Genomic DNA, 21577 nt, shown 5'->3' on the forward strand with positions numbered 1-21577 from the left:
CTCGGGAAACGCGAAGGGAAGGTAGCAAAAACCTATCAGCAAAATGCAAGCCCAGGTCCTCATCGCGTTCTAATACACTTGGGGCACGAATCAAAGGCAAGGGTGCTGTGTCGGAGCTCCAGCCCGGCTCCTGTGGCTGGAGAAGTCAGTACCATCCCTCGGGGAAAGACACGGGTGAGGCGTGCGGCTCTTCGTCCACGTTGAGGTGTGGTGGGGGGGTTTGTATGTTCCCTTTGCTAGAGGAGCTCCGCTTCTGCTGCTCTCTCGCGCGCTCCTCTTGGCTTTAGGACTAGACCAGCCGGTACTTCTGCATATTTGCTTAGATCAGACCAAAGTGAAACCCAAGGAGTCAATCCGGAGCGCAGCCGAAACGCCCATCACCTGTCTGAGACAAGCTCGCCCCCCTCCAGACGTGCGGGAGCGCTTCAAACCCGCCTCCCTTCCCCGGCAGGAGGCGAACCCCAGCAGCAGCAGCAGGTTCCTTTAATTATTTATTTATTGCAAGATCGCCCCCCCCATCCGGCCCTCCACTGGCCCTCCCTTTCTTTTTCTCCTTGTCAATGGATCTTTATTTATAGGGATCGAACTGTTTCTCTTGCTGAAAAATGCCTCCCCCCGCTTTCCCCTCCCCCCCCCCGGGCTAGGGTGAGGTTAAAAAAAGATAAACCGGAGCAATATTGCAAGATCACAGGCTGCCTGGTGCAGTTTCTTCCCCACTTTGCACGGGAGAAAAGCCAGGTTTAAATCCCCGGGGGCCCGGCACCGGCTCGGCCGATCGGAGCGAGGAATCGGAACTCCCAGGGTGGGTTCTTGAGCTGTCTGGAGTGTGAAATAATCCCGAGGAGGAGAATATACCACAGGCACCCTCCCACCCCCATGCGCCTCCCTCCCCCCCCCCCCCAGTACTCCAGGCAGCAAACAACAAGTAGTGGGAGGGGCTGGGGGCTTCCTGCTGCAGTCTCCAACCACGCACGCTGCAAAGCCACCTGGCAGCTGAGCCCCGAACCGGGGACAGAGACCCTGCAAAACCGGGGGAGGGGGCTATGTGCCCCCTCCCGCTGCCAGCCCAAACCCTGTCACCTCTGCGGCACTGGGAGGGAGGGATGAGCCAGCAGCTCCAATGCACAGGGAAGGGCTGAGAAAGCTTCTGCGCAGATCTAGGCTGCAACCTTAAAAGCATCCACCTTGTCTCGCTTATAAGGCAAAGGAAAATCGCCATTATTCAGCAACCCCCCCTCCCCCGCCGATACACTCCCTCCCCACCTCCAAAAACCCCAGGGCTGTCTGGGGAGGGTCGGGTCTCCGACGGCGCAATCGCCACGCCAAGGAGACAGCAGAGCGAGCCGAGTGTCTCCCATACAAGTGGGCAAGGAGGAGATTATTAATGGGTACTGACACGGTCCACTTCCCCACCTTGCAAATATTTTGGGTGTGGAAAGAATATTGGCCTGCTGCTCTGAGGATGCCAAGCTCAGAGGGAAGCGCTTGCAAAAGCTCTGGGGGTGACTGTCTCTGCCTCAGGGAGGGGGGCAGTGGTTGGGGTCCCCCCCCCACTAGAGCCAGAACTTCCCCGTTGTCTCCACCCTACGCCTGCGGCACCTTTCCCCTCCCACCCCCCTTTTCTTTGCACACGTACGAAGTGCAAGGTTCCCTCCCCAGGAGCCGCGCGCTCTTCCAGGTCTGCTGCAGTCCAGGCGCTCGTGATCGCGTGGGGAGGGTGAGGGCGATCACTGGGGTGGGCACATGTTCTCCCCCCCTCACACACACACCAACTCCCTGCCCCGCCTCACTCCCAAATCCCCCCTGCAAAAGGCAGGCGGTGGATAGGGAACTGGGGCCCCCGTGCACTAGCCGGGAGACTGCCACGGGCTGGAGCCGCCGCTTGTTGCGCCGTGGGTGTGTGTCTGTCTGGTCGGGGGTCAGGCCCTGGCGGAGCGCGCAGGGTGGCTTGACTTTGAGCAGCTCTCTCCAGTGGAAAGGTTCAAAGTCAACGCGCAGCAGCAGTTTTGTGCCCTGCCCCTTATTCAAGGGCTGACTCTGTTACATATTAAACCTGTACCCTATTGATTCAGCCCCTCCTTTCCGCGTTTTATGCCATGGAGCTGCAGGGCAGGGTTCCTTGGCCACAGTTTACACAACCGATCGCCTTGTGCAAGTGTTCAAATTACACTCCGGATTGAGCGACCTCGTTAACAATTAATAATTGGCCTGGGATTTGGGCGCTTTCTCGGAGTGCTCAAGTCAAAGGCGCTTCTAGCCTCCTCCTGGGGGGGGAGGGGGCAAACAAAATACCCCCCTTTCCCCGCTGTAAACGGCACAAGGTGTCGGCTGCACCCTGACATCTCCCTGAACTCATTGTGATTGAAATAACAGCCCTTTCTCGTCTCCACAAAGCATCTTAATAGCAGGAGCAAAGAATTCAGCTCATCTGCAAATCCAATAGCCTTTAAGTGGATTAACTGCAATAACACAACTGAGGAGTGATAACTATCCTTCATGGAAGACAATAGACTGTAACTGCACAGCCAGGAGACTTATCCTTTCATCTCGGCGTTTCCTGCAGCATTTCAAAAGGGAATGTTTTCTAGAACCCCTGAAGGGCTTTGCATGCTACTGGCTTGGGCATGCTTCTAGGAAACAACCTGTGCTTTAATGGGCACTTTGCAATTGCATAGGAGTTGCCACCAAAACAGAAGTGGCCTTTCAAGTGCGTGTCCTATAGACCCACTGGGTGGTCTTCAGGACCAAAAGGAAAAAAAAAAAAAAAAAACACAAAACCTTGAAAGATTTGGAAGCACTTAAACGGGGGCTTTTTCTGGAGATGGAAAACCATGAGCCAGGGTGCAACCATTTCCAAATGTCTAGTGCTAAGGGACGAATCAAGTGCCACCTTGCAGCACATACAGATGGATGGATGTATAATCAGCAGAGTGATGCAGATATGGAGTTGTGCAGGGTGGATTGTGGGTTACCATCCCTGGTTGGGAGGGTGACATCACACAAGCAGAAAAGTGATGACTTCATTTTAAACTGTTTAATTTCTTCTAATCATTTGTGGGGGTTAAAATCAAACCTGTGGTCAGTGTTGTCATAGTAATAATAACAACGATATCCCTAAAAGGTTGCGAAGAGTCTAACAATGCAAATCTCATTGAGCAATTATTCCACCCCCTCATTAGTTCATTGGCTAATGTTTATCTGGAAACATAATTGGCTGGATATTCAGTGGTAACTCCTTAAAAAGTTGAACCTTTAGTAAAAAAACTTCAGAAGTAATTTTAGCTGTTATCTAGTGATAAGAAGTCTTTCCTATTTCTTGTATGCGTCGTTTCATGAAAAATTTCCTGCATTTGCATCTTTTTTAAATCTATCATTGTGATCAGATGGGCATCCTTCCTCTAGACGCAATTTACAGTTGGCTGTTTATATGGTTCGTAGCAAATATTTGATAATGGGGCAAAATCTGTAAGAGCCAAAAGAGTCCAACGATCAGAGCCTAGCTTGCAGAAACTTCTGCAAGAAACTTCTGCATGCAGTTTTATTCCTCTCTGCAAAGTTATTTCTATGCTTATGAAGGAAATTCTGTATCTAAGTAGCCTTCTGTATGAAAATCCCTATGTTCTGTTTAAGAATTCTTACTAACAGGCCAGGACACTTTTATATGGAAAATATCACACAAAAATAATATACAATGCAGTAGAGCGTTCAGTGGTATTGTCCATGTAAGTCTATTATACAAAAGTGTACCAGAGGTGGATTGCTATATTTTTATGTCATATCTATATCCATTTATATGTAGGGAGGGATGATGTAGGAGTTTTAATGGGTGTGAATGAGGATTAGTGCAAATTATAAGACGCCATTGAATTAAGTAGGACACTTTTTTGGCTTTTATGGACAACAGCGACTCTCCATACTTCAGAAGACACAAGAGTTCTGAATTATATTTTTACTTAATTTGTAAGCTTTTGGGGGCAGACACGATCTTTTTGTTCTGTATTTGTACAGCACCTAGCACAGTGGAGTCCTGAGCTGCACATAAAGTTCTTTTCATACTGTGGCCCAAATCATCTTTGCTGTACCCAGTTCAAACACCATTTTAAACCAGTGCAGGCTAAGTTAGTATAAACAGGGCTAGGTCAACTGGTATAATGAAACCAAATCATGTTTTTACAAAGTGTGCCCTGACTTAGTTCCTGATGAGAGAGGCCAAGGGGCTGTGACGGGGATTGGGAGGGAAGTGGTCTCAGAGCATTGGGAGAGAGCAGGAAGAAGCTGCAGTGGGGAGGAGTGGGAGGGAAGGCACCTCTGGGTTCCGACAAGTTAGCCAGAGAGAACTAAAGGAAGCGCTGGAGGCAGCAGGTGGGACTTAGGACAATTTTAAAATGGCCACCAACCAACTGGCTGCAGCCACTCTAATGATTTGATTTATTCATAGGCATTTCTGTGGAACCTCATTGCTCTGGTATCCGAGTGCCTGACAAACATTAATGAATGAATTTTAAGTATCTAAAACAAGTTCACATTTTTGTAATCAAATGTGAAAGTTAATCCTGCCAAACCTCCCAGATTAATGTACAAATTGATTTCAGTTTGGGGATTTGTCTGCTTCTTAATCATGCTAAAAAAAATAATAAAAACATTAGTCACCTGTTTTGTTTGTTCTTCTTTGGATGGCCTATTTGTTTTACTGAAGGCGGAAGGACACCAACGCTGAAATTTACGGGGCACATTCTGTAACAAAGGCTCTGTCACAAAGCAGATGCAAAATTACTTAGAGCAGAAAGCATCATGGCTCCAGAAATAGACCATAAAGAGCAGTCTCAGAGAATAGGATCCCAGGTCTTTCAGCAACAATCCCAAACATTTATAAAAGCCATGGACAGTCTAAAAAGCACAATCCGGAAAGCGACAGAGGCAAATGGCTTTAAATAAGGAGTGCATTTAAAAGGCAGCTCACCCACTTCTTAAAAGGAGAAAGAAGTCAGACTTTGAACACTCATTTTTTTGGCCTATGTTTTAAGATGGCCTGAGGCCTGTCCTCCCTCTCCAGGGGCTCATTGTTTGGTTCTTCAAAATTTGCTCCTGTAGCTTTGACACTGCATAAATAAATTACATGCGCAAATCATCCTACCTACCGGTACTGTTGACTGCCTGATTTGTGCCTGTAGTCACATAGAGACAGGCTCAAGGTCTGCAGCAGATTTATGGGCAAAAAAATTACAAGTGCACAGTGTGGAAGGTCACCCCTTTTAAAATGTGGCCTGTGACAAGGGACCACACAAGAACTGAAGAGAGCAAACAAGGACGGTTTTTGCCCTCATCCAGTTGTAACATCTATGGAATTCATGCCGCCCTTTTCAGCTCTTACTTTTGGGCTCTTCTGTTGGCCTATTTGTTCTGGACTGAGCTCTGTGTTTATTATTATTTTGCACAGCATTCCAGATACTTTCATGGGAGACAGGTACTTCGAAAAATCACACATGAAAATCAATTGAAATGTTTTGGAAAGAAAAAGTGATCAGTAAGGTGGAAAGTATCAGAGGGGTAGCCGTGTTATTCTGAATCTGTAAAAAGCAACAGAGGGTCCTGTGGCACCTTTGAGACTTGCATCTGAAGAAGTGAGGTTCTTACCCACAAAAGCTTATGCTCCCAGCACTTCTGTTAGTCTCAAAGGTGCCACAGGACCCTCTGTTGCTTTTTACAGTAAGGTGGAGTCCACTGAATTTTCACATGATCTATCCAATGAATGTACAGAGACCCTCTGGTCTGTACAACCTGTTCCGGTGCCTGTATTTTAAGTCAAAGTGTTTATGGAGATGGACTAGTGTCTTTTCTAATGGGATGGTATCTGCATTCAGAGCCTGATCTTGTGCCATTGAAATTAATGGGCATTTTGCCATTGACCTCCATGGGAACAGGATCAAACCCTTGTTACATAGAAATCTATGGGCAGGATTTGTATAATATGCAAATAATATTTCCACTCTAGAGACAAGGATAAAGGATCCTGGTGGATAGGAATCACTACTGAGTGACACAAAGTTCACCTTCAGGACTGAGTGTATGAAGTGGCTGGGTTGCCAGACTGGATAGTGAGATACATTGTTTGGCATTAAACCAAGTTGTTTGCATAGCAGCACACTATTTTAGTGGTATATTAAGCTGTTCCCTACTCCCCTTCTCCACAGAACAATGGAATGACAGCAAGTCAAACTAACATGCCTACTGGAGAGCTCTATTAAAAGTGCACTGTGTTTTGTCATTGATAGTTAGCGCATTTAGCTGAATACCTGTAAGAGTGCCAACACAGTTTAAGGTATAAAATATAGTTATAGGATGTAAATATATCTTACTCCCTGGGGCCTGATCCTCCATAGTTGTGCTCCTTGTGTCGTCATTTATACCAGTGCAAAGTCAGTGGGAAACACCATCATTCTCATTTTGATTTGAATCCAGGATGTAACTCAGCCCTGCTATCTACCATGACATTGCAATATTATTTCTTATTATTTGTATTTTGGTAGCACCTGACCCAGCTCAGGTTCATTGTGCTAGGCACCATATAAAAACAGCAGGACAGTTCTTGCCTAAAAAGCTAAAGCTGCAAGCCTAAATTCTTACTCTCCTGCATCCATGCTACCCTGTAACTCAGCAGAGCTACACCATCCATACGTGGATAGCCCCACTGAAGGAGGGACTGCACACGTAAGGGCTTGCAGGATCAGGTCCACAGACACCAAATTAACAGGGACAATGAGCATTTTCGTGGAAGTGGCTAATTTGTGGTGAGTTGGAGATGTTTGTGGTGACTGTGAAATTCCATAGTTGGATCTCTGGCCCTTTGATCCACTGATCCTAAGGCAACATGCAGAGATGGGGGAGACAGTAATTCAAAGGATACAATGACAACACTGCTGTGCATCTTACCACTACACAGCTCCTTTTTGGAAGCATATTTTGGCTTTTTCTTAAAGCCTGGGGGCCTGATTCTCAGCTGGAGTAAATCAATTTGCTGTGGCTGAAGATCTAGCCCCAAGTTCCCAATCCTGCAAAACAGCACACGTTTAACTTTACTTAAAGGAGTATCCCCATTGGAATCCCTCTGCTTAAAATGAAGTATGTGCTCAAATACTTTGCTGGATTGGGGCCAACAACAAAGTCCTTCTGAAGGTAATCTTCTCTTAATCCATCTTTCTAGCTGTTGTGAGCTCTCAAATTATTACATTGTGGGTAATGATAACACTGCCCATTTCAGTCCAAACTACAGACACACAACACAATAAATAATAACAATGGCCCATGTGCCGTCAGTTCTTCGGCACTGAATTCAATGGGGCATTCTGCGTAAGAACTGCTGAGTCACACAACTCAATAAGAATAAGAATACTTTGCCCCTGTCTAGTATCATACTCGAAGCACTTTCTGAATCCAACACTGCTCCTTTATATCCACTTGACAAGCTGGTAATCTGAAATACAAAGAGCCATGTAGGCTCAGATGTTAACATGCATTTAGGCATTGCGGCACTCAGCATTGTAACACCTAACAGATTTAGGAGCCTAAAATCTCGTTTTCAAAAAGAGCCTAACAGATTTAGGAGCCTACTTCCTATTCACTGTCAAGGGCCCCATTCCAGACCCTTGACCCCACACACTTCTGTTTTTCATAGCGAAAACTTGAATGGATATTCCGGGGAGTGTTAGGATTGCCATATCACAAAGTGCTGTTAACAAACTTGTAAAGAAGCACAAAACATTCAAACCATTTCAACTATGTCACATGTGGTTGTCTCGATCCTTGTTTCTTTGGTCTTGTGGCCTGTGTTACCTATTTATAAATCAGCCGACGAAGCAGCATAGCTGAAGGGTCACATATCAGAAAGTATACATTCTCTATTCGGATCTGCACGAAAAATGGATTTCCTATTTTTCTGCAAAAGATGAGCCACCCCCAGCATCCTCCCTTGGCTTTGTAGAATTCAGCATTTGTTCACCTTTAAATGGGTGACATTTGACTAATAGATCCTGCCATCAATCTGCCTGCTGAATTCCTTCCCTGTTGGAAATCAATGAGGAGAGCAGTGTAAAATTCGATGGGAGGATATGACCCTTTAAGCTCTGTCTGTGTTTAACTGTAGTGTGATCTCTTGTGCTCCTGAGTGCTTTCCATAAGCAGCAAGTTATCCTGGAAAGGGAGCGGATGATAAATAATTCTGTTATCCACATGACTGAATTCTTCCATGAAACTGGGAGGAGGCAAAGCACAGGGATGGCTCTGCAAGGTTTGAGGGAATAAGGCCAAGGGAGGAGATGGATGGGGGAAGGCTAGTAAGATGCTACAGTTACCTTGTGTTAAAATAAAAACATGAGCAAAGAAGCAAGGGTTAAAAGAAGAAGGTCAGAAGATAACATAAGTCTCTCCGTAAATCTCTGCTTTGCATCTCTGACTATGGGCCCATGCAGAGAAGGAAAGGGATATAAAAGTCCCTTAAGACCCTGCACAGGCTACCTGTAACATGGCAGGGAGAGTAGCTGTCAGGGGATTGTTGCCATACCGTGCAGATATGTGCAAAGTGGGCAGAGTCTTCTCCATCCCCAACATGCTAGCCAGCACATCTAAGCCAGTGCAAAGGGGGAAGTAAACCCAGAAAGGAACTGGTACAACTTACTTCTCATGGAGCAAGGGGGAAAGAGGGAGTGAATTGTGAGTCTCAGTCCATGCTCTGCCTCTGGCAAAACACACCTGCAGGCTAGCTCTTCCAGGGGCTGGATTGCAAGTTGCTTATGCAACCTTTAGCTCCTTGGGATACTTTCTCCTGCATGTCTGTAAGGGGCTGCAGCACTTCTCAGTATTAAATATGAATAATGATACACTTCAGTTTTATTGCTATGATGTTTTCAATATAAAAAGAAGACAGCAAACTGTTCTTTTCTCCATAAAATCTCATTCTGTAGCAAACATGTAGGAGCCAATTCTCCTCTCCCACCAGTATAATTCCATTGACATCACTCACTGCAGTTACTCCAGGTTTACACCAGTGTGATCAAGAAGCCCTTGGTGTCTAGGATCTATAAAGACAGAAATCCTCTCAATACCCTACATAGAATAGAATATTTAGGGGTCAGATTCTCTGCTGGTGTAAGTGGGTGCAATGGAGTTTTGCCTGTTTGTCGAGATTTTGGGCTTATGTCTCTGTTTCACCTTTGATGTGTATAATTCCCATTAAGGTAAATGGGAATGACACATGTGTTGAGAGAGCAATAGATGCTTTATTAAATAATGCAAAATCACTAGGACTTGTGTATCTTTCCTGGGACACCATGCCAAACTGGCAGGTGGTTTCTTCATCAGGCATTATATTAACACCCTGCTAGGTATCTTTGATGGCATCTGTTGCGTTAATGATTGTGTGATGTATAATGGCTGCTGTAGCTTGCAAGGTTATAGGCAACACACCAGACACTGTGTGCATGCATTTCAAATCGCTAACTACACTCCTGTTTATAACACAGTCTATGTCTCCCATTTTTTCTTTTCTACTCTGTACCCATTCTGTTTCTTTCTTTCCATTCCCTTCCTTCCTCCTCTCCCTACATCTATAATCCTTCGTGCCGCCTCACTTGCCTTCCTTGCTTTTCATTCCCAAATCTCTGCTCAGCTATCAGGGCCGCCCAAAGAATTCAGGGGGCCTGGGGTCTTCGGCGGCAGGTCCCGGAGCGAGTGAAGGACCCACTGCCAAATTACCGCCGAAGACCCGGAGCGGAAGAAGCTCTCTCCAGCCCAGCTTTCTGACCTCATAACCGCACATTCCCCAACTTCTATGTTCCCCATATCTTGGATTCCTGGTCCCGCCCTACAGTAGGAGTTTGCTATTTCATTTCTGCTTTCCCAACCGTCTGGAATTCAGTTTCTGTTCCTCCCTCTAAGTCCCAGAGTCATTCATTCACCCTAAATGTCATCAGAAAAACCTTTTGCTATGACTAACTCTCTGTATCGCATCTTGCAATTCTTTATTTTGGGCTCAGAGAGCTCAAAAGTGGCTGTAAATTCCATTTGAAAAGCCCTTATTTCATAATGGGGGCTAATCATTTTTGGCATTTGGAAAAGAAGTGAAATGGCTGAGATGGGAGACCAGATGGCTCGAGGGACAGGTAATGAGATCAGGAGGCTTTTACTTCTGTGTCACTGCTTCAAAATTCAGCTTTGATCTTCGGTGACCTATGGGGTCTCAGTCCAATTTCTAGCATACATATGTTCACATCAGAAGAAACACCCCCATGACATAACACCTTTGGCAGAGAGGCCCAGGACTAAAGAGGCATGAAGGCACAAATTACCTTCTCGGCACTCCAGGTGGTCTCCCCAGAACAGGATTGGAGCTCAATGGTAGAATGGGCTCAGAGTGGCACTCGCCATACTTTGCCTGCTCTGTGGTTAGGGAAATTCAGTTTCCAGTGCTGTCAGGCTGCCAGCTTCCACAGGGAATACACTTCATTTTTTTTCAAAGTTAACTTTCTCCGCCATTTTTAGAATAGCTAATTCTCATAAGGATTGTAACTGCATACACCAAAGACCTAATTCTGATCCCACTTATGCTGGTTTAAAGGTCTGATCCTGGATCGGTTGATGTCTGGGAGGGTCTTTCCATTGATTTCAATAGGTTTTGTAACAGATCCTAAATAAGAAATAATCCCATTGAAGTCAGCGGAGTTATAGTAGCATAAACCCAGTGTGCGATCAGACTCTAGTCCTGGGCACATGACACAAGAGGCTGTAATAGATCCAAAATGTCAATTTATTGTGGCCAATTCACTTTCACAGCAGAGTTTTTATAATTATTTTTTAATCTAGCTGCAAATTAAGAAGGAAGATGAATGTACCCAAGACGAGGCAGCATTACATGCTACTAAGGATCTAATGTAAGTGAATACAAGACAAGCCATTCAGCCTTGATGCTGAATTTTGTCCTGTTATTATTCTATTTTGTCTAAGCTGTACGGTAAGGGTGGCATTTGAAATCTCTCCCTGCAGGATTTAGGTGCAACAGAGCAGATTAAGGGGGATTTTCAGTATTTTACTTCAGAGGTTCCTTGGCTTTTGTCAGTTTCCAACATTTTCACCTCTGAGGGGATACATCATGTCCACTGAATCTTCTGATCCCCATTTTCCCCTTATCTCTCTTCCCCCCTATAAAGGCTGCATCTCACAGCGCCCTTCCCTCATGATGAGGAGGACTGGAGTGTGTGTTCACCAGGCCAAACCCTGCTCCCGGAGTCATCTGGAGGACTTGCTAGAGAGTCGCACAGGTGCTCTGTCACCCAGCTAAGGGCCATTTCCAGTGATCCTTGCGGGGACAAAACTCCCAAAGGAGCCACCGAGTCAGACAGGTTGTTTAATTGGATAGTTTTAGGCTGCTCTCTTCAGGAGCCTACACACCTCCCGTGTCAGTTCCATTTCATCTCCTTTGCCCTCACTCAGGAGTGCCCTCTCTTGATGCCCACACAGATCCCATGAATGTTAATAGCCCCGCGGTGCATGCACCACACAAGGCATTTACAATGCCTTTGTATGTCCTTTCAGTCTTTTCATGCTGTACATAATGGGATAATGGTCTGCGTCAGACTATGTTTTTTTACCATTAGGAGTTGTGTTTGGTTTATCGCTATGTATCACGCTGAGAGCCAGAGCTGGCCCTTTCAACTGCTTCCATCCACACTGGCTACAAAGCCGCGCTGAGAAATGAAACTTGGAAAAAACCTTCACAACACAATGTTCTCCTCTCCCTAGGCATCAGTGTTGGGCACCGTTTTCCTGACACTCCTCCACTGCTTGCAGCAGAGTCAAAACAATTCAGTCTCATTCTCTCTGGCCAGGGAGAGATTAGCTGGAAAGCAGCCTCTCCCCATTCTGAGGGAAGAGGCACATTATATTAGACCATCTTTCCCAGAACTTTCCTGACTGGCTGAGAAAAGGAGCCTTACCCCACCTTATACCACAAGACTCCTAGTCCCAGACTCCGAAGAGAACACTAGCATGGGGTTTTCCAGACACCAGCTGTTACCCTGGGACTGCTTCCTCTCTCCCAGCATCTGCCTCTGTCGGTCCCTGAGTCTCTGTCTGCTGCAAAACGCCTGGAATGGGGTAGCCTGGCCCCTGAGATTTACCCTTCTGGGCTTAAAGGGCCAGTATAACCCATTACAATCTCTCTCTTTCTCTGGTTTGCATATATGACTGCCATTATATGTGTTTATAAGCACGGATATAAATTTGCATTTGCCTTTATTTTGATTTAGTGCCATCAGCATTTGCAAGTTCAGCTAGTTTACCTGCGTGCGCTCTCTCTTTTTCTGTGGGTCATTTATTCAGAATAAAAAAGAGGAAAAGGCTTTCCTACTGACCCCTATTTCCCACCCTCCCCCCACACAGGCGGACACACTGTTAACTGATCTCCATTGCTCAGTTTTCTATTTTAAACCATGTATTTTATCATTTCCATGTCCTACCCTGAATCCTTAAAGCTCAGACTTTCAGCTGCAGGCTCCAGGCAAGACTTTCTGAAAGATCAAAATCAATTATGTCGTGTGTATTGCTGTCACCAGCCTTCCCAGTAGCTTCCTCTTTCTGCAGCTATTTTTGGAGGATTAATCAATTAAAATAAGGCCTGGGAAAGCAATGGTTAAAGGGACACTGCAGATCTCATTTAGGATGGAGCCCGCTGGACAGCCGCAGTTGAACAGAGTTCTTAACGTGCTTTTTCTTTTTTTAAGCAAAAAAGGCGTTTTGTTGTTTTTTTAAGTGTTGTCAGAAGAGGAATTTTTCTTTTGTAGCCAATTCCACATACTTTTTGTTATAGGAGGAGATTGGTCCGAGGGTTTTAGCAGATGCTAAAACAGGGGAAGACTGGATCTCTTTTGGTAACATATCAAGTGAATAGGAAATAATCAAAAATGCTGTATTTAAAAAATGAGTTTAACAGCAGCTTGAGGCACACACTGTTCAGTAGAAAGAAATGTCATTACCTGTGCACCACTCAGCAGAGCAAGTCATTGGGTGCAATGTTTTTAACGTTAAAAAGGCAAAGGCTTTTGGCTACCACGGGTTGATGCAATGCTGCTTACAGCATTCCACCTCGCCTGCTCTATCAGAGGTTAATTCATGTGACTCTCATAGGGCTCAGTCAGGACTTTGTCACAAGTCCTGTGTAAGGTTCTTCCCTTACTCCAGGGGGAAGGAATCTGAATCAACCTTATCCCTTGCAGAGATTACTTCCCTCTCTTTCAGCTGCTCTGTTGTGCTCACTGGTGTGTAGGGGCATGGGCGGAGTCAGAGCACAAGCCCCACCCACTCCATCCGTTTTCAATTTTTTGATGACAACTCAGAACATTTTTGCCCAAAGTGGACCTTTTTTCACAAAAATTTCTATTTGGTCAATAAAGTATTTTGTACTGAAAAAGAAATGGACGAAAAGAATTTGACTAGCTCTTTAAATGACAGGGTGAGTTCTGTGCGGTGATTCATGGGGGAGGGATAGCTCAGTGGTTTGAACATTGGCCTGCTAAACCCAGGGTTGTGAGTTCAGTCTCTGAGGGGGCCACTTAGGGATCTGGGGCAAAATCAGTACTTGGTCCTGCTAGTGAAGGCAGAGGGCTGGACTGGACTGGACTCAATGACCTTTCAAGGTCCCTTCCAGTTCTAGAAGATAGGATATCTCCATTAATTTATTAGCCTATTATCTATATACACAGTATTGGGGACAAAAGCCCTAAGGTAGTGGTTTTCAACCTGTGGTCCATGGACCCTTGGAGGTCCACAGGCTAGGTCTAAGAGGTCCACCAAATAAAGGGTCCGATCCCAGAAAAGGCATACCGTTTTTCTGATCAATCAAAAGTATGTGAATATCCCCATCTACAGGTCAAAACCTGGAAGTGTTGTTGTTACCATAGAAACCCGCAGTTTAGTGCTCTTTTTTATGCTGCATCAAATGCCGTGCCAAGCCCATGGAACATTTATAGTTGAATTCTGTTCAGTTTTCAGCCTAAGACATCTATGGTAGGGGACAGCAGACCACACATTGAATTTCCAAAGGGGTCTGCACCTCCATTTGACATTTTTTAGGGGTCTTCCAATGAAAAAAGGTTGAAAACCACTGGCATAAGGGAAAATCTTGGAGGAATTTGAGTTCTTGAAAAGAATCGCTTGGTGCCAGTATGCTGTCTGAGATCCTAATGGATTAAAAAAGCAGAAATCATGGACTAAAATTCACTGCTGGTGTAACTGCCTCAAAATCAGGGGAATTACACCAAGGCTGAATTTGGCCCTATAGAGTCAAGATGGGGTACAGATTAGCTTGAAACTCAAGATGAATGAAATAAGGGAATTAACTGCTAAGGTCAGCAATAAAATCATGAGTCCATTGCAGAGGAAGCTGGATACATTTCTGAAGAGCTAAGGATAGAGCCATTAACTAGATTGACGGGGGTAAGGTGATGAGATAGAGGTCGACTGGTAACCTTTAAAATCATCAAGGCAGGCCACATATGCTCTGTTATCTTCCCCTAGCTGTTCAGTGTGTGCGTGTAATGATTGAAAAACAAGGCCCTTTCTGTCTCTGCAGAAAGAGGAGCAACAATGTAACATTGCATATTAGGGAAAGGCCAGACATAAAAAGATAATTGAAACTTTCAGCTTGGCAATAAGGTGGGATAAGGACAATAAATCTTTAACACACACTGAGTTATATAACGACGGAACTGCTAGCACTGGCCAAAAGGGCTCTCTGGCGATCTTCTCGTTAGCTGGGCAAGTTTTCGTTGGTTTAATTTTTATCCTGAATATTGTTGCTTTACCCCGTGTGATATCCTTACAAGTCTGTAATTGTACTGTATAGGAATTGGGTAGTATCTCATCCTCATTGCCAATTGCTGGGTCTTTATTCCCTACACAACATTAAGAATATGCCGACACTGTTGAGTACCAAATAACTGTGTTTACTGCCTATAGACAAACATACATGACCAGCTACTTATAAACGCTGCTATTCTGTTGGGTTCTGGTGGCTTCAGCTATAGAGACAGGATGGCATGCAAAAGGGCTCCTGAACTACTTAAAGAGATACTATCCAATTCCTATACACGACAGCAGGGGTAGGCAATCTATGGCACACGTGCCAAAGATGGCACGCGAGCAGATTTTCAGTGGTGCTCACACTGCCCGGGGCCTGGCCACCAGTCCGGGGGGGGCTCTGCATTTTAATTTAATTTTAAATGAAGCTTCTTAAACATTTTTAAAACCTTATTAACTTGACATACAACAATAGTTTACTTATATATTATAGACTTATAGAAAGAGACCTTCTAAAAACGTGCAAATGTATGACTGGCACGCGAAACCTTAAATTAGAGTGAATAAATGAAGACTCGGCACCCCACTTCTGAAAGGTTGCTGACCCCTGCTCTACAGTAAACCATTGTGACTCTGAGTTACTCGTGATGTAAACAAATACAAAGTAAATGGTCAGCAACATCCCACATCAATTCCAGCATTTGGGAAAACAGAGAGCGGGTTGGTTCTCTCTTTTTATGAATAGTCAAAACGTATGAGCAGAGCTGGGGGGGGGGACAACCTATTGAGCTATTTTGTTCATTGTATGAGGAAATAATGGGGAAAAGTTAAAGGCAGGATTTTCAGAGCCTAACTCTGCTCTCACTGAAGCCAGTGAAAGTCATGCTATTGACTTCAGCAAGGGCCGAATTAGGCCAACTGTGAGTGCTTTTGAAAATCACGCCCCAAATTTCCCACTGTAAGAGAATATCACACTTTCCAAAATTACAATACAGAAGGCTTTCAATACTTTGGCTTTGTAGATCCTTCTGAAATAAGACTATGTACCATGTAATTGGCACTCTAGCCAGCATTTGCTTGGGTAACAGTTACTCATGCTGGAAGTAGGATTTTCCTCCCACCCCCCCACCCCCCAAAAAAGGTTCATCTCTCGAGACAGGGGATGCAATAAACCACATCAAAGGGCAATGCTCCATTTAGTCTTGCCAAGGAGGTTTCTGAGACCCCCACTACCCCTATGTCTGATTTAGATTCTACAGATGTAGACAGCCTTTCAGAATATTAGACCAGAGGCAAAAATGGGGAGGAGACAGATTTTTTTCTGTCTGTTAAAATCAAAGGGCCTGATCCTGCAACTCTTTCTCAGGCAAAACTCCCACTGAAGCCAGTGGGAGCATAAGCCTCATTTTCCAGCATGGAAGAAACACATGGTCATTTTAGGCTGGGCAACAAACATGTAATGATAAACTATTTGTTGGTAAAGCAAAGTGTACATGCTTGGGTCCATAATGCACTGTTATCATCAAATAATTATCATAAGCCTTGGTGGAGGCCATGTTTTCTTATGTGTTTGTACAGACCCTACCACACTGGGGCCCCATCTTGACATCTCTGGGCATTACTGCAAATATAAACATTACATTGTATAAATTAAATGATAAATTGCCAACCATTCAAATGTTCGTCTTCTGATAACTCCGGCTGCTACAAAACCCAACCCTTTTTCTTTTCTGCATTTAGTAATTTGATTGTGATGATAAATCACCATCAAGCATTTCAAGTTCCCAGCATTAACACAACAGAGAATAACAATATCATTTCCTCCTTTACCTTTGGATGACAACACATATCAGATGGTGGATGGATGATCTAAATATGAATCATTGTTTCTCCAACCTAGATTCCTATAACGTAATCTAACAAAGAGAACAGAAACCATATCAGAAGTCATTTAGCAAAAGAGTGTGTCTGAGAAGACTCTAGAAATCTCTTATTTTAAACAGATTGTCGCTTCAATAAGAGTATGAAATGGTGCTCATTATGCTATGGGTGGGAAGGGGCTGGCTTCCATATGGAAAGGTGGTTTCTCTTTTCCTAGGTTCCTAACAGCTGTTTTCATTGTAACTAGATGCTCCACTGATAGCGTAATAGACACAAAATCCTCCGAGACACAACCCAAAGCTTCACGAGCCCTGCCACACTCTTTGGGAAGTAACAGTAGAAGTGGTACTGCTCCGTGGGCCTACCTGGTCCTCCTCAGACAAAGCCACCATGATGAAAGGCCCACACCTGATCAGTGTCAGACACTCCTCTAAACACCACGGTGTAGGCATGCTGTGATGCTGCTGCCAAAGGTTATGAAGCACTGGCTTTTAGGCTCTGCTCCTTCAGAAACTGCATCTTGTGCCTTGTTTTTTGAAGTGTAAGCTCTGCTCCTGACACCTACTGCACATAACCTCACTCCCCTTCCAGCTCTTCCCCCTCACTGCACAAGGTCTGCAGATTAAATGAGATTTGGCGCCAGAGCACGTGTCACAGCAAGAGAATTGTACTTGTTGACCTTTCACTCCCTGCTCCAGAGAGCTGCACGATATTCACACAGGGATTTTTTGCCTCCCTCTCCAATTAAATTTTGTATTTGGAATACAGCATACACAGGAGCTTTCATACAGTAGAGTTACTGGCATATGCAGTTCTCTTAGGGGTCAGCTACAGGGTCTTTTATCTCATACACTAAAGAGTTCTCTATACAGCCGGTGAGTCAGTGAAAATCCCACATCTGCAGGAAAATGCACCACTAGTCTACAAAGATTTCCGCATTTTCTGCTCTCGTAGGAAAAATAGTCTTGCCAATGAATGGCTCAGGTTCAAGTCCTGGAAAGTAATGTGAAAGTCCTGAAATATTAAACATTTTCAGCTTTCACATTACACCCAACTCTTTATGGATTTCTCTTTCACAGGTGCCACTCAGTTGAGGGACCAGTACCTGCAGAAAATGACTTTGAACAGACCAAAATCATATTTATCCGCTTACAAAATGTGAAGCTACTGTTATCGCTGGTGTTCCAGCCCTAAGGCTCAATCCTGCCTTCGTGGTAGCCGCGTCCTGCTTTCACAGGCATGATTTGCATCTAAAGCTCAAGTCTGATCTAAAACCATAGAACGTGGAGCCTCACTGACTTGTACTGATTATCGGTATATTGGAGAGGTTTGCGGACTAATGCGTGCTGCAGCGGGGGAGGAGCAGGCACAACACCAGCCAAGGAGGGATAGCTCAGTGGTTTGAGCATTGGCCTGCTAAATCCAGGGTTGTAAGTTCAATCCTTGAGTGGGTCACTTAGGGACCTGGGGCAAAAATCAGTACTTGGTCCTGCTAGTGAAGGCAGGGGGCTGGACTCGATGACCTTTCAGAGTCCCTTCCAGTTCTATGACATAGGTGTATATCTCAATAAATGTCCTTGATCTGTTTCAGTACAGAGAAAGGGGCCAGGAGGTGTCTTGCTGCTCCCACACTGGCTATGACATCATCCAAACTACCTATACTCCAGCCCAGTATCAGAATTTCATTGGTCTGTGAAGATTAGCAATGGTCTGCTGTATGTCTGTGGCCCTTCTGAATGTATGACCAGTTAGATTTAACTCCCATAGACTTATAAGGGTTAAAGGTAATGCCATATATTAATTGTAAAGTAGTTTGCTCCAGATGTTTAATAAGGGCTCAGATCTGATGAGCGGCCTGGAAGTTATAACGTATGAATGATGCCATGGTCTCCAAGGCAAAAACCAGTCAAGTTTTGGTAGATTGCTAGAATTGTATTAATTTACAAAGGTAAGATCAATTAGTAGAACTCATCAGTTTCTCATAATTAACCTCACCCTTAATAAAAAGGTCTTAGATGTCTTGTTCCAGTAGCCTGATTAGGGAAAAAACTGAACTGTAAAGTTCTGAGAGAAAGGTAATTTGGTCATTTTTGTTGTTGTTATTTATTGAAGCATTTTATAGATTACGAGTGGGATTTTTTAAAAGCACAGAGCCTTTGTTCAACTGATCCTATAAAATTTGTAGTAAAATTTCCATTGATTTCTGTGGGAGCAGTTAGTTCAATGCTTAGAGTTTTTGAAAATCATACTCTATATGTATACATGCTCCATATTACCCGCGCTGCTGGTAGTTATGTCATCATTCGCTAAAATGAATTTAAACCTATGGCCTAGTGCAGATTTTACAAATGCATTTTAATAATCCCAGTCAATTGTACTCTATACCAAGCAAGCAGCTTCCCTCCGTTTTAGGTAATAGTAACTGCCTATTTCAAACTGTTAACATGCTGTGTTATAACTGTACAGCCCATCTGCTTAAATTAAATGCTTTCTTGAAGACATTTTTCCTTTAGTAGGTTTTATATTACCAAATGTCGCATGTCACAAAGTAAAACCACTGTTGCAAATATCACCTAACATTAATCTTAATATAATCCATGGTAAATATTTATACACAAAAGACAAGTGGCTGGATTTGTTTACATTTTGAAATCACTGAAGAAGGGATTCACTGTAGATTAGTTGGCTAATCTGCCATAATCTTCTTTAAAAGCAGCTGAATATGAATTTTATTTTACTGAATCATTTTATCCATACCTACACAATGCGAAAGGTTCCTTATCCCATAGGCTATAAAAGAAAGTTGCTTGCATTGGAGAAGAGCCATGAATCTCTTCTTCTCTGCTTTAAAGAATGGACAGCTAGAATGGCTGGAGGTAAACTGAAATGGGCATTCAGAGGTGTGATCTTTACTTTTATTTCTTGGTTGTAAGGTGTGAACTATGAGCCTAACTCATCATTAGTAAGACACTTGCAATACGTTATCATAAAAATGCTCATTTCTAATTTATTTTGTCTTGTTTTGCCCTCTACTGCTTGGGAGATGCTGCGATGAGCCTGTCTCTGCTAAAATGCTCATGGGTTACCAAGGGAAGCTTCATGCTGTTTTTTCTTTATTTTCCAAAAGTACAGGATAAATAGGATTCCCCCACCACCTCCCAATCAATTCAGATCTACTCTCAAGGAAATTGTAATGCAGGAGAAACATAAGAAGTTTTTAGCTACTCACCACATCCCAGAACAATCCCTCAAATGGACTTAGGCTCCAGAAGGTGACATGTCCGGCTCCCCTCTGCTGCAATGGCTGTAGCGCTAACATGAGGCCTTCTAGGATCAGGGAAGTCCAGAAAAAATTGGGCCGGAGATCGAGGCTCAGAGATCTGACTACTAAGGAAAAAGTAATTGACTTTGAATGTCAGTGATAAGATTCGTGCACAAAGAGGCCAAGGTTGTGTGAAGCGGTGATGAGAGATCTTTAGATCCTGTTGTGTATCCTCTGCATGTAGAGTACAAGGGTGTTGTCGGAGAAAAAGCTCTACTTCCACAGTGTTTAGTGACAGGGAGAATTCTGCAAATCCAGGCGTAGTGCAGGGAGTTGCTGTGATCGACAACAAATGTGGGCTCAGGTGAGGTTAAGTGCTTGCCATAGCCTGACAGCTGGCTGGACGACAGTCCCAAGCCTGTTGTACCCCCACTCCCTTTTTCTCAAGTGTGCAGAGGGAAAGGGGCACAGTGAAGGTGGAGAGTGGAATTGCCTGAGGTGACATGGGTTTAAGTGTGATCCTCATCACACTAATGAGGCTGCATTCTTCCTTCTTGGGCTGCACTTGCTACCAAGCAGCTGTACTGGGATAGCTGTCAGCAGAGCTCACGTTCGTGAAGGAATGGCTTGCCCTGCAGATCCCGCTTGCTTGCTACTTTTAATCTTCTGCTTATATGCACTGTGCTTTGCATTTGTCGGTGTTGTGCAGGATCAAGCCATTCCAGTAACCATGGGCCAAACCCTTACCTCACAGCACAGCTCTGCTACCACGGCTGAGTGCTAGTGCTTTCTTCGGGGAGCCAGGGGGAAAACTCCTCCCTCATCTTTACAAGTGGGAATCAGATCCTCCAGGCGTTAAGAATCAAACTTGGCGAATGAGTCAACTAATCATCTTTGCTGCTCTCTCTGGCCAAGACACTGCTACTTGGTGACTGTGCAGTAACCTTTTTCATACTACACAGGCTAAATACTAGCACATTATTTCAGCGTGGGTCTCTGAATAATACATTCAGCTGTGTTCCTTCCCCCACCTCATCCTCAGCAAGGCCTTCATTAGCTGAATGCGGTGGCTTGGTTCCAGCAGCCACAGCTGCTGTCACTGCTGCAATTCTTTAGCCTTGAGAAAAAGCATATACAATTTAATATGCTTCGGGCATAACAGCTTTTCTGTAATGAGGAGGCGGTTTCTTTACGGCTATTTTGATGGGGCAAAGTTTACCCAAGCACAGGTTCCACTACATCTCGTCAGCCCTTACAAATATGCCTTTGTCGTGCCAATTCTCATGCTCCTCGAGAACTGATGGAAACTGATGTTCCAAAAAAAAAAATCCTGCTCATCTGATATTGTCCTGTCTTATTTCATTAAGGGCTAAACTCTGGGCTTAGAGCCTAAAACCCAAGTGCCAAGGGAGGGTCCAGTGCTTAGCTGGCCACGTGTCCAGGACAGGATACATTGATCCTGCCATTTAATAACAGAGTTTCCCACACGGGGCCATCACAATATGTGGTGGGGGCATCTGACTGATTGTCTCAGTAGGAGCAATATGCGGGATGCTGCTGCTGCTGGCTAGCACTGGCAATTTACAGCTT

At 44.5% G+C, this 21577-nt stretch overlaps 1 protein-coding gene and 1 long non-coding RNA gene across 5 annotated transcripts in view; one reads left to right on the forward strand and one right to left on the reverse strand.

Moving 5' to 3' along the window:
* PDGFA (platelet derived growth factor subunit A) overlaps positions 1-531 on the reverse strand; it is a 35253-nt gene extending 34722 nt beyond the window's left edge. For 3 of the 4 annotated variants that reach the window (XR_008446396.1, XR_008446395.1, XM_054041071.1), the window contains exon 1: positions 1-531. Coding sequence is in view for 2 of the 4 variants with exons in the window: in XM_054041071.1 (XP_053897046.1) it covers positions 1-63 (63 nt within the window). In the remaining 2 variants the exon portion in view is untranslated. The other variant, XM_054041072.1, reaches the window with a different exon arrangement.
* LOC128843932 (uncharacterized) overlaps positions 403-21577 on the forward strand; it is a 26071-nt gene continuing 4896 nt past the window's right edge. The window contains exon 1 of the long non-coding RNA XR_008446397.1: positions 403-477. This is a non-coding gene — a long non-coding RNA (uncharacterized LOC128843932). The remainder of the gene's footprint in view (positions 478-21577) is intronic.

The sequence above is a fragment of the Malaclemys terrapin genome, chromosome 10, assembly GCF_027887155.1.
Source record: "Malaclemys terrapin pileata isolate rMalTer1 chromosome 10, rMalTer1.hap1, whole genome shotgun sequence".
Lineage (NCBI taxonomy): Eukaryota > Metazoa > Chordata > Testudines > Emydidae > Malaclemys > Malaclemys terrapin.